The 13,049-nt window shown below is 54.0% G+C and overlaps 1 protein-coding gene across 1 annotated transcript; it reads right to left on the reverse strand.

The window, feature by feature from the left end:
- Positions 1 to 1,141: 1,141 nt before the first annotated feature.
- Positions 1,142 to 10,826, reverse strand: CD68 (CD68 molecule). Its single transcript, XM_070954702.1, has 7 exons — positions 10,739 to 10,826; positions 9,058 to 9,180; positions 8,096 to 8,661; positions 5,088 to 5,207; positions 3,808 to 3,880; positions 2,882 to 3,049; positions 1,142 to 2,223 (listed from the first exon to the last, which is right to left on the reverse strand). The coding sequence occupies exons 2-7, from the start codon at positions 9,110 to 9,112 to the stop codon at positions 2,084 to 2,086; spliced, it is 1,122 nt and encodes a 373-aa protein (XP_070810803.1). The 5' UTR covers positions 9,113 to 9,180; positions 10,739 to 10,826; the 3' UTR covers positions 1,142 to 2,083.
- Between the last annotated feature and the right edge of the window lie 2,223 nt (positions 10,827 to 13,049).

Consider the following 13,049-nt stretch of genomic DNA (forward strand, 5'->3'; position numbering starts at 1 on the left):
CCTGTCAGAAGATTGCAAAAGGGAATCACGTGACTCCGGGACGGTCATCAATACGAGTCAGTTTCCAAACATCCGAACGATCATGTGAATTTTAAAGTTTCAGCGGCCATAAGTGCGAAAAAGTCCCTTTTTTCAGCGCTGTTGTAACTTCGAACGGTCACTAAACAAACGGTTGGAAGTCAAGGACTAACTATAGTGCTTTCTGCTGGTGACCTCTACTGACCCTTGTAATTACCTGCCCTGCTTAATAATAATGAGGTGAAACCTGTGGACCCGTTTGGGAAGCCAAACTGGGCGGGACTTCCTGTTCTTTTCACTGCAGCCTGAAATCCACCAGGTTGAGCTTGGCTGTCACCCCAGGCACGCCTGGGCAAAGAGGGAGCCGGGAGCCAGGGAGGGAGTTGCAGGGGGCTCGGATTCCTCCCTCCCTCCCTCCTCGACCAAAACACAGGTGGCATTCAGCTGTGGGTCTCGCAGGTAGTCCTCGACTTACGACCCAACATTTCTGCTGCTAAGCGAGGCATTGGTTCAGTGGGTTTTACCCCATTTTACGACCTTCCTTTCCGCCGTTGTGAAAGGAATGCCTGCAGGTGTTAATAACATGAATCCCTCTTCCTCATTGACGTTGCTTGCCAGAAGGTCGCGAAATGGGATCGTGTGATCCTAACCCGGGCCACCGCGACCGTCATAAATACAAGTCAGTGGCCAAGGGTCTTGAATTTTGATCATGGGGAATGCTGCTGCGATGGTCATAAATGTGGAAAACGGTCCTAAGTCACTTTTTTTCAGTACTATTGTCATTTTGGTCGCTAAACGGAACCGTTGTAAGGAGTACCTATATGTCATTCTGCTTTTAACCCGCCGAGGTAGGACTTTTTCCGTGGCAGAGGCCTCCATTCGTCACCCAGGAAATGATTTGTGGCCTGTTTTTTAAAATTTTCCTTTCCTTCTGAAGAAGAAGAAGAAGGCAGGCCTACCTTTCAGTGGGAGGATTTGGGGGGGGGTCTCTTCCAGAGGCAGGGAGGGGTCTGCTTTCTCCTGCCCGCGGAAGGAGAGATTCACAGGAGCTCAAAGAGGGGGGGGGGGCTGTTGCAGACAGGAAATTAAAACTCCAAATTAAAAGAAAGACAGGAAATGAAAAGACACGCCAAAGTCTTTAATGAACTGATTTGCTGGGCACAAAGTGGGAAACCGCAGGTTTTATTCCCACGGTCAAAGCAAACCCTCCCTCCCTCCTTCCCTCCCAACTACCAGGTTCCTTCCTCTTTACTGCACCTGCTTTACGTCAAGTTTGAAAGCGTCCCTCCCCCCCACCCGCCCGGTCAGCTGCGTAAAAGGCCTGGGGGCAGCCCCACTCAGCGAACGCCTTGGTGCGCATTCCGTTCCAATTGCTCATTCCTCTTTATTATTATTTTATTACTATTATTACCCAATTTATTTGCCTCCCTTCTCACAGTTTCCTCTCTGGAGGGAAAAAAAATTCCATTGCTAAGTGGGACAGTCATTCAGTGAATTTCGCCCCATTTTACGACCTTCCTTGCCACAGTTGCTAATGGAAGGGCTGCTATTATTGAGTGAATCTGGCTCCCACCCCCACCCCCCGTTGGCTTTTTTGGTCGGTGGTCGCAAAAGGGGACCCCCCCCCCCAGATACTGCAACAGTCATAACTCTGAGTCAGTTACCAACTGAATTTTGATCATGTGACGATGGCTGTAGGGATGCTGCAATGGTCTTAAGCATGAGAAACAATTATAAGTCACTTTTTTAAAGGGCTGTTGTCACTTCGAACAGTCACTAAGTGTGGTAAATCAAGGACTACCTGTATGGCTAGCTGTGCTTATTTAACATCCCGCCTTTCCCCCCTCCACCCGCCATAAGCAGCACAATTTTTTTTTTTTAAAAAAAAAGCTAAAACCCCCTGAAAGTCCTCAAACGGCAGTCCAAGGAAGGGCAGTGGATTAGCGTCTGGCATTTTCTCTCTCTTGGCCTTTCTGTCCGTCGGTGGCTTGTGTTAAAAGACTCAAACGAAGGGCTCCGTCAGCTGGTCCAGCTGCAACTCGAGGAAGGGGGTCGCCAGGGGCTCTTAGAGGGCCTCGTAGCCCGTGCGGGCTCGCCACCGTCCCACGGCGAAGGCCACGAGGACGATGAGAATGAGGACGCCGAGAACCACACCCACCACGATGGGCAGGACGATGGAGCGCTTCTGCTCGGGACAGACCTCCGCTGGAAAGGCAGAAGAAGAAACTGAGGCAGAGGCAGAAAAATGTGTCCTTTCCCCCCACCCCTGGAATTTCAGGTAATGGGGAGAAAAGGGGGAGGGGGGCTGGTTGGTCCCCTAGTTGAGGAAGCCTCAGGAGACACAGATCAAGGCGGAGGGAGGTAAGAATGGGCGAGGAGCTTCCTCCTAGTCTTCAAACAGGCACTTGTGAACCCGAAAAATCGGTGAAAGGAAAGGGGGGAAAGGCCCGGATCTGTTAGCCGAGGGCAGGGGGTTGGTCCCCCTTCCTAGGCTATGATGCTATGTTCCATATCGGGGGTCTCCACACTCCCAGAATTCCCCAGCCAGCACATCAGTTTCCCACAGGTTGTTTCTTCACTTTGCTGAATTGAAGTTATATTACATCTGCATTCCCAGCGTCTACTCAGAAATTTACCCGATCAAAAACCATTGATGTGTTATTCTTGTGTTATTCATGCTGATTTCTAATCAAGCTTTGCCAGCTGGGGAATTCTGGGAGTTGAAGTCCACCTGTCTTCTAAGTGGCCAAATTTGGAGACCCCCCCCCCACAGACACCCCCTGGTTTCATGAGATGGGAGCTGGGAGGATCCTTTCCCGCCCAGCTCCCATCTCTCCATCCAATCGGAGAGGCCAGCACTTACCTTCCCCGAACTTCCCGTCTTGCAGCTGGAAGGCCTGGATGCGCTCGCTCAGGGCCGTCAGGCGGAAGTTCTCACTTAGGGCCAGGCTGCGGTTGCGGCACTGGTAGGATTTGCCCAGGGGGGCCGCGAACTCCCGGAGGGAGGCGTTGTTGGCCCTGAAGGTCTTCTCTGCGGAGACAAAGCGGTGGAGAAGTGGCCCCACGTTGGACATCTGGGCGGTGGGCCCACTAAGCGTCCCCCTTCAGGGGAATCCCACCTGCAGCTCCCCATCCAAAATCCAGCTCTTCCCTGCCTCTCTGGAAGCTTAGACAGGCAATCCTTGACTTGTGACCACAATTGAGCCCAAAAGACAGCTGTGAAGTGAGTTTTGCCCCATTTTTATGGGTCACAGTTGTTAAGTGAATCACTGCTGTTACTAAGTGAGCCACACGGTTTTTAAGCGAATCCGGTTTCACGGTTGAACTTCGCTGGTCCAAAGGTCACAAAAGGGGGTCACCAGATTTCCCCCCCCCCAGGGGGACACCGTGACCGTCATAAACGAGTCAGTTGCCAAGCGTCCGAATTTTGATTTGTGTGACGGTGGGAACGCTCATAAGTGCGAAAAACTCCCGTAAGTCCCTTTTTTTCAGTGATGTCGTAACTTCAAACGGTCACTAAATGAAGTGTCGTAAGTCAAGGACGCAACTCTGGGGTCTAGGTGCCAACGAGGGGTGCGTGTGAGTCGGACGGAGGCTGAGGTGGGGGCTTCGTGTGGCCGTAATTTGGGGTTGCAGGAGAAACCCTCCCCCCTCCCACACACACAGAATGCCCCCCGTCTCTTTCTCTAAGAGCTGTGGGGCATCACAGACTCCGCCAAAGCTGCCATGGGGCACTGAGGATGCCCCCCTGCCACCCCCAAGCCCCCCCACCCCTCGTCTGCTGCTCACCTGTCGCCTGGGGGAACTGGTAGGTGAGGTTGGCCTCCACCTGCCTCAGGTACGCTACCTTTTCTGTTGCGTTCTGTAGAAAGAAGGGGAAATTTTTTGTGTGTGTTTTTTCCCCCAGGGCAGGGGTCTCCAAGCTTGGCAACTTAAAGCCTTGGCGGACTTCCAGCTGGCTGGGGAATTCTGGGAGTTGAAGTCCGCCAAGGCTTAAAGTTGCCAAGATTGGGGACCCTTTTCCCTAGAAAGTGGGGCTGGCAGAGACCAAAGCTACTCTCCCCCCCCTCCCCAAATTCATCCATTGTGCCCTCCCCCCCTTCAGGAACTACTGGACCAACCTCTCTCAAACTCTGCAGCTTTCAGATGGCTATTGAGGACTTCCTGGCTGGGGAATTTGGGAGTCGTAGTCCCCACATCTGAAAGCTGCCAAGCATGAGAAAAAAAGTTCTTCCTTGGCATGTGATGCCTCTGAGCAGCTGACCGGTCTTAGAGCCACTCTCAGTCAGGACCAGTGAGTCACCCAAATCTGACCGGGTGTGTGTGTGGAGCCAGCCGGGAACTGCCCAATGAGTCATGGGGGTGGGGGTGGGGGAGAGACGGGGAGGGCGGCCGGGCAGCCAGTCTGAGAATATTGCAGACAAATTATATTTTCAGATAAACCCGTCACCCAGGAAAGCATAACTGGCAGAACGTTAGAAAATGTGAAATTAATACACCAATAAACCCTCTTAACATAACCCTCTTCCCGCAAAGTTATTATTTATTAAATTCAACTCAAATTGAATAAACTTCGCCCCCCAACTGTGGGCGGTCCTTGACTTACAACCAAATTGGTCGTTAAGTGGTGCAGTCATTAACCGAGACACCCCTTGATCACGCGAATGGCGACTTTCCCGGCCGGGCTTCCCCGCTGACCGTGATGTAACTATCACGCGACCGCAGGGACACAAACAACCGTCGTGAAATGCAGAGGACCGTTTGTAAATTAAAAAAAAATTTCAGCCCTGTGGTAATGTTGCGCGATTGCTCACCGAACAGCCGTAAGTCGAGGACTTCCTCTAATCGTGAAGCTTGCTGCCTCAAGATGTGACCTAATCCTGCCATATGTCTGGAATGGTGCTATAATAGGGGGTCTCCAGACTGACTGGCTGGGGAATTCTGGGAGTTGAAGTCCACAACTCTTAAAAGTTGCCACGTTTGGCTATAGGGTTCACTAGAAGACCTCCAGGGTCCCTTCCAACCTGTACTCCCCCCCCCTCGTCCTTCCCACGGCCCCCCTCCTGCACCTTTTCGAAAGTGAAGAGAATGAAGCCTTCTGGGAAATGGAGTTTCAAGGTGGCTGTCTTGTCGGAACACGTCCCGGAGAAGTTAGTGTGTTTGGGCTGCACCGCAAAGGCTCCCCAGACCTGGAAAAGGAAGAAGGGAAGGAGAGAAGGAAGAAGGGAAGGAGAGATGGCATACAGGAGCCTCCGCCCACCTCTTGGAAGACCCTCCGTTTCCCTCAAATGAAATGGGGCTGCTCCACTCTGCAGTGCCACCTCCGTGCCCACCTGCCCTCGCCCTTCTTCCATTAAACATACGAAGAACGGTTGCAGGAATTGGGTTTGGCCAGTCTGGAGAAAAGAAGGACTGAGGGGGGGGGGGGACATCCAGTATTTGAGGGGCTGCCCCAAAGCGGAGGGGGTCCCCCTATTCTCCAAAGCAGCCGAAGGCAGGACAAGAAGCGGCAGATGGAAACTAAGCAAGGAGAGAAGCAACCTGTGTGATTACTTTTCCGCTCTTATTGCCTCGGCAGATAACCGCCCAGCCGCTCCCTCCTCCATCAGGGAGCGCGGGAGGACCCCTTGCAAGGGCAGGCTGAGTATTTTGCACAGTATCTGCACGATAAAATCGCTCAGATTCGGGAAGGCCTGGACTCTGACTGGGTAGATCCCGGCGGGGTGACTGAGGCGGGTCTTGAGAATGTTATCTGGGACGAGTTCGATCCTGTGACTCCTGAGGACGTGGACAGGATTCTGGGGAGGTTAAACGCAACCACATGTTTACTGGACCCGGGTCCCTCCTGGCTGGTACTGGCTACCCGGGAGGTTACGCGAGGCTGGCTCCACAGGATTATAAATGCTTCTCTGGGGGAGGGTTTCCTGCCGCCTGCCTTGAAAGAGGCGGTGGTGAGGCCCCTCCTCAAGAAGCCCTCTCTGGACCCGGCTGTTATGGCTAACTATCGTCCTGTCTTCAACCTTCGCTTTTTTGCGAAGGTTGTTGAGAGTGTGGTTGCGCAACAGCTCCCGCAGTACCTGGATGAAACCGTCTATCTAGACCCGTGCCAGTCCGGCTTCAGGCCTGGGTACAGCATGGAAACGGCATTGGTCGCGTTGGTCGATGATCTCTGGAGGGCTCGGGACAGGGGGTGCTCCTCTGTCCTGGTCCTATTAGATCTCTCAGCGGCTTTTGATACCATCGACCATGGTATCATGCTGTGCCGGCTGGAGGGATTGGGGGTGGGAGGCACTGTGTTGCGGTGATTCTCCTCCTACCTCTCTGACGGGTCACAGTCTGTGTTGGCAGGGGGGCAGAGGTCGACCTCGAGGCGCCTTGTTTGTGGGGTGCCACAAGAGTCGGTCCTCTCGCCGCTCCTGTTCAACATTTATGTGAAGCCACTGGGCGAGATCATCCGTGGATTTGGGGTGCGATGCCATCTGTACGCTGATGACACTCAGCTGTACATCTCTACCCCAGACCACCCCAACGATGCCCTTGAAGTGATGTCCCAGTGCCTGGAGGCCGTGCGGGCCTGGATGGGGAGGAACAGGCTCCGACTCAACCCTTCCAAGACCGAGTGGCTGTGGCTGCCGGCATCCCGACATAGCCAGCTGGTGCCATCGCTGGCTATTGGGGGCGAGTCACTGACCCCCACAGAGGGGGCTCGCAACTTGGGAGTCCTTCTGGACACACGGCTGTCTTTAGAAGAGCACTTGACGGCCGTGGCCAGGGGGGCTTTTTATCAGGTTCGCCTGATACGCCAGTTGCGCCCCTTTCTGGATCAGGATTTCTTATGCACAGTCACTCATGCTCTCGTCACTTCTCGCCTGGACTACGCCAACGCTCTCTACATGGGGTTTCCCTTGAGGAGCACCCGGAGGCTCCAACTGGTCCAGAATGCGGCCGCGCGGGTGATTACGGGAGCGACATGGCGCTCCATATAACACCTCTCCTATGCGAGCTGCACTGGCTCCCGGTGGTCTTCCGGGTGCGCTTCAAGGTGTTGGTTCTCACCTTTAATGCACTCCATGGCTTAGGGCCGGGGTATTTGCGAGACCGCCTTCTGCTACCGATAACCTCCCACCGGCCAATACGCTCTCATAGAGAGGGCCTCCTCAGAGTGCCGTCGGTCAAGCAATGTCGGCTGGCGACCCCCAGGGGGAGAGCCTTCTCTGTGGGGGCACCCGCCCTCTGGAATGAGCTACCTCCCGGAATACGGCTGATTCTGGATCTCTGTACTTTCCGTAAGGCCCTGAAGATGTTTTTATTTCAGCAAGCCGGCCTGGCCTGAATAGGTTTTAGGGGTTTTTAATTGTATTGCTAGGGGTTTTAAATTGGGGCGGCTGTTTAATTTAGTTTATTTTTAATTATTTTAACTTTTATATTGTATGTTATTTTAATTCTCGGCTGTTCACCGCCCTGAGTCCCTTCGGGGAGAAGGGCGGGATATAAATTTAATTAATAAATAAATAAATAAATAAATAAATAAATAAATAAATAAATAAATAAATAAATACATACATACATACATACATACATACATACATACATACATACATACATACCAACCTGGAACCAACCAAGGAGAAATTTCCCACTAGTGAGGACAATTAGCCAGTGGAACAGCTTGCCACCAGAACCTGTGGGTTCTCCATCACTGGAGGCTTTTAAGAAGAGAGACTGGAGAACCATTGGTCTGGAATGGGGTAGGGTTGCCTGCTCGAGCAGGAGGTTGGACTAGAAGACCTCCAAGGTCCCTTCCAGCTTTATTTTGATTGCTTAACTCTGCCAGGAAGCAGGTACAAAGGAGGAAACCCACACAATCCGCTGCATGCCGCTGCGTGGCCGGGCTAAGCTAGCGGAGGAAGGCCGTAAAGCTCGCAATGCAGGCGCTTTGCCCGACGAGCGAGCGAGAGGAGCTCGGCCTCCAGGGAGGAAGGCGGTTCTGGAAATCTCTTCGGTGCCAGCAGATCTTGGGACCTGGGCACTCTCCCCCGACCCCGTCTGACCCACCGGAACCCCCACCCGTGCTCACCTGCCGCTTGGCTTGGTCTGCGTACTGGATCTGCATCTTCAGCCCCATTTCTGCCCGCAGGCAGATGCTGGCGCCCTGCTTGACGGTGTAGTTCCCCACGAGCACGCTCGGTGGCTGGGTGGGCCGTGGGGCGGCGGTGGTGTGGTGGGCAGTGGTGGTGTTGTGGGCCGCGGTGGTGTGGTGGGCGGCAGTGGTGTGGTGGGCGGCCGTGGTGTGGTGGGCGGTTGAGGTGTTGTGGGCGGCCGTGGTGTGGTTGGCAGGAGCTGTGGTGGTGGGGTGGCTGGTTTGGTGGGTGGCGGAGGTGTGGTTGGCAGGGGCCGTGGTGGCGTGGTGGGTGGTGGTAGGCTTCTTGGGCGTGGTGGTAGTGGCGGGGTGGCCGGTGGTGTGGTTGGCCGGAACGGTCGTGTGCCGGTGATGGTGGTGGGTGGTGGTGTGCTTGGAGGGAGGGGTGGGGGTCTTGGTGAACGAGGTCACCAGGGGGGCTGACTTTGTGGGTCTGGGGCAATTCTCGGAGCCCAATTGTGGGGAGCAGGGCTGCCGGGGGTCCTCCTGCCCCGAGGGCTCACCTGTGAGAGAGCAGACCAGGTCGGTCAGTGGGGGAGGGGGGCATCTGTGGGCAGAGCTGCTTAAACCGCCCCCCCCTCCCGTCTCCACCCACCCAGGCTCACCCTCAAGCCCCCCTCCCCGATTCCTTCTGCTTTGTGCCTCCTACAGCACATCGCTTCAGCTATTTTGGGGTGGAGGGGGAATAGGCTGGGACCCCATCCCTCCCTCCCTCCAGAGTGCCCCCTGCAGGGGTCCTGCGAGGAAAGCCCCCTCCCCTGGACCCAGAGGAAGGGGGCTCCAGGGCGTGTGCATTAATTTGCCCCTTCCTCCGGGAAGCCCCAGGTCAACCTCCCCCATTTTCAGGGCAGCCAGGCCCCCCCTTTCCCTCCCCCACTTTCAGGGAGACCGCCACCAACCTGATGCCAGCAGGCACCAGCCGGCGAGCCACACGGAGAGCTTGGCCAGCCGCATCGCTCCTTCCGAAGGTCTTCCTTGCAGGGCTGACGCTCACGGGACACTGAGGGGCCCCCCTGCCCGGCCTGGAAGGTTCGAAGAAGGGGAAGGAAATGAGACTTGCTGCCTTGACAAAGTGTGAGTCAGTTCGGGGTGGGGGTGGGGGGGGGCAGAATGCCGGGGCGGGGGGGGTGTTGGTTCCCCTGTTCCCTCTTGCAAAGCAGCGGAAGCCACGGCTCGGTTTGTGGCCGTGGCGTCTCATGCGCGGCAGAGACACCTGGCTGACAAGGCAGCATCCCCTCCTGGCCACGTTTCCTGCCTTCCCCCCCCTCTCCGTCCCCTCCCGTGGGCCGTGGGCTCGAAGCTGAGGGGTGGGCTCCCCTCTTTGGAAGGTCAATCAGGAAGGGGCCGTGTGCTCCCCACAGCACCCCTTTAACAGAATAAGAGCGTTGGAAGGGGCCTTGGAGGTCTTCTAGTCCAGCCCCCTCCTCAACCCCATTTCAGACAAGCGGTCCCTCTTCGCTGCCCACCTGGTCGTCTCAAAAGCCCCCTCCTCAGTCTCCCTGCCCATGGGGAGGGGGGGGTTGGTGGAGGGTGCCAGCGCAGTGAGGGGGGTGGGGTCAAAGGGCAGAGGCTGCCACATCCTGGGTGCCAGGAAGCCAAGAGGAGGAGGAGGGGGGAGGGGGAGGGGGAGGGGGAGGGCCGGGGTCCTGGGCTCCATTGAGGGTCGAGCGAAGAGGTCATCGGAGTCGGTCTCACATGGCGGCTTCGGACTCCAAAATCAGCATTTCCCCTTCCTCTTTTGCAGACGGAGGCCTGACTCTCATATGACCAAGAGAGTTGTGGCTTCTCTTGGCAAAGAAAGCAGGTGGAGGGCCACACACACACAACAACGCACAACAACACACAACAACACACACACCACCACACAAAATGTCTCCATTAAGGCAAAATGCCTGCCCAGCTCTGGTCTTTGAGGGGAGCCCAGTGGGGGGAAAGGAGGGGGGCTTGAGATGCCCAAACGCCCCTGGGAGTGGAGGCTGGTTCTCCCCCCCCACCCCATCAGCAGAGGGGGGGGGAAATTGGGATTCCCCCCACCCACCCCCCACCCCCATTTCCCAGCAGCTACCCCCTGGTGCCTGCCATCGTCAGTAAGCAAGTGAGTTTCTTATGCCCCCTTCTGGGTTGGCAGAGGTCCTGGGTGCTCCCCGGCTTCGCTTGTTTCCTTGCAGTCGTTTCATTCCCCAAACTAGGGGAACCCTATCAGTGCCTTAGTACTTGTAGTCCTCGACTTACAACACTTCGCTTAGTGACCGAAGTTGCAACAGCGCTGAAAAAGGCCGTTTTTCACCCTTATGACCTTTGTGGCATTCCCCCGTGGTCGTGTGATCTACATTCGGACGCTTGACGACGGATTCACATTTATGACGGTCGGCGTGTCCCGGGATCTCCTTTTGTGACCTTCTGACAAGCAAGAGTCTACGGATTCACTTAGCGACTAATTTCAGAAAAGTCGTAGAGTGTGTCTCACTTGGCAACAAAAATGTTGGGCTCAATTGTGGCTGTAAGTCGAGGACTGACCTGTCTGAGCCAGCCAAAGGAGGTCTGTTGCCCCCTATAAGCCCCCACCCCACAATTACTCACCTCAGGTGGCTTGAGTTTGGCAAATGAACGGAGGGACTGATCCCATCCAAAGCGGTCTCAATTTTCTCTTTCAGAAAGGGAAGGTGAACAGAAAGCCAGGAGGGGAGGGGAGGGGAGGGGAAGGGCGGGCATGCTACCCTCCCCTTTGGATGGGGGTGTGTGTGGGGGGTGGCTACCGGCCTGGGGAATGACCCTTAGAACCGAGCCTCCCCTTTCCCCAAGGCCACAGCTTGGATCACCTGGACTTTGGCCCCTCCCGAGACATAAACAAAATTTAATTGGGTACAGATAAAAGGGCCGCGGAGGCGCCACCCGTTGTGGGTCCTAGAGACAGACCGGTTGGGCAGTTCTGGGAGTCCTTTCGCTGAAAGGTTGCTGTGTGTTTCGCAACCTCGGCCACTCGGACTTCAACTCCCAGAATCCCCCCAGCCAGCAGAGAATTCTGGGAGTTGAAATCCACAAGCCTGTTTGAAGCTTCCTCTTGTCCGACCTCGGCAACTTTTCAGAGGTCTGGACTTCCAACTTCCAGAATTCCCCCAGCCGGCCATGCTGATGAGACCCACATCCCAAAGGTGCATTTTTTTTTTCTGGAGGCAACTGGATTTTCTGGTTTTTTTTTTCTTTTGAAGACGTTTCGCTTCTCATCCGAGAAGCTTCTTCAGCTCTGACTGAATGGTGAAGGGGAAGGGAAGGATTGATATTCCTTGTTGGTCCTTCCATGAAATCCTTCCATCGTCCACCATCCAGTCAGAGCCGAAGAAGCCTCTTGGATGAGAAGCGAAATGTCTTCAAAGAAAAAACCCAGTCTAGTTGCCTCATCAGCATGGGCCGGCTGGGGAATTCTGGGAGTTGAAGTCCAGACCTCCTAAAGTGTCCTGGGTGGCTTGAGAATCTCTGAGACACACCCCGAGCAACACTCCTGAGGTTTATTGAAGGGAGGGGGTCTTCTTCCTTTGGAGCCCCTCCCCTCCAGATGATAAACCTCCAAGGACCCCTTTTTCAAGGGGAGAGGGTCTTTCGCCACTCCCCCTCCCCAGTTCATGTTGTCCTATTTGGAATCCTTTTTTTAGGAGCTGGGGAAGCCAGGCAGCCCCAAGGAGAATAACAAGAATTGGAAGGGACTTTGGAGGTCTTCTAGTCCAACCCTTGCTCAAGCAGGAGACCCCAGACCAAGTGTGTGTGTGTGTGTGTGTGTGTGTCTCCAAATTTGGCCATTTTTAAAGACTTGCCTTGCTGGCTGGAGAATTCTGGGATTTGGAAGTCCAAACAAATCTTAAAAGTTGCCGGCTGATCCAACTTGGAAAAGGCCCCGTCGGTTTTGGGAGTTGAAGCCCAATGGATGACTCAGCCACCCCCCCTACCCCACCCCCGCAAGGAAAGCCCCCGTCTCACTTCCTCCTGGTCTTGCTCAAGGTCAGGGTGGGGCCGTAGGAAGGAAGCAAGGAAGCCGTACAACTTCCCACAAGTCAACCACTCTAGAAAATGGCTGCAATGTCTCCCATCCAGTGCATTATTTTGTGTGTGTTTTACTAATCATATTGATGTCCAAAGATGTTGCAGACAGCTGCTCATTGGCATCCTTGCAAGGAATAGAAATCCTTCCATATTCCCCAACCATCAGAGTCAGAGCCGAAGAAGCTCCTTGGATGAGAAGCGAAACGTCTTCAAAAAGGAGAAAAAATCAAGTCCACTTGCCTCCAGAAAAAGCACCTTTGGGACAACCTGGATGGCTGAGAATCTCTTAAGACTTTTAACCATATGGATGTATTTTCTTTTTTTTTTTCCTTGGTTATTTTACTGCTCCATTTTACTTTCACTTGGTTTAAGCTTCTTTTTTCTCTGTTATGATTCTGAGCCAGATAGGCACCTAATACATTTCATAAGAATATATGATAAAACGTAGGGAAAACGGCTGCAGGTTTTGGGGTTGGTTAGTCTAAAGAATTGGGGGGTGACATGATGGGATTCCAGTATTTGAGGAGGGGGTCAACCTGTTCTCCAAAGCACCTGAAGGATGGAAACTGATCAAGGAGAGAAGCAACCTGGCTAAAAAAATTTTGGTTATAGAATTAGATAAATGGCAGAAACTGTGGGATAGAAATGATAATGTCAACTGCAATATAAAGAAAATCTTTAAAAAAATGGTTCATAGATGGCATTTCCCACCCTCAAGGTTGGCAAAGAAGTTTAAGGGCATGTCTGCTAAATGTTGGAAATGCCATCAGAAATCTGGTTCACATAATCATGTGGGGGACAAGCCCAAAAGCAAAAAAAAAATAAAAATGGACAAAAATACATGTATGGTTGGGAA

Source organism: Pituophis catenifer, unplaced genomic scaffold, assembly GCF_029215685.1.
Source record: "Pituophis catenifer annectens isolate HBS135680 unplaced genomic scaffold, rPitCat1.0.hap2 SCAF_15, whole genome shotgun sequence".
Lineage (NCBI taxonomy): Eukaryota > Metazoa > Chordata > Lepidosauria > Squamata > Colubridae > Pituophis > Pituophis catenifer.

Bases quoted from the DNA above. Each gene is read 5' to 3' on its own strand.
- CD68 (XM_070954702.1), bottom strand. From the start codon at position 9,112: ATGCGGCTGGCCAAGCTCTCCGTGTGGCTCGCCGGCTGGTGCCTGCTG. The intron at 8,662-9,057 runs GTTGGTGGCGGT...GCTCTCTCACAG, and splicing joins CTGGTGCCTGCTGGCATCAG to GTGAGCCCTCGGGGCAGGAG. The intron at 5,208-8,095 runs GTGAGCACGGGT...TTCCTTTTCCAG, and splicing joins CAGACCAAGCCAAGCGGCAG to GTCTGGGGAGCCTTTGCGGT.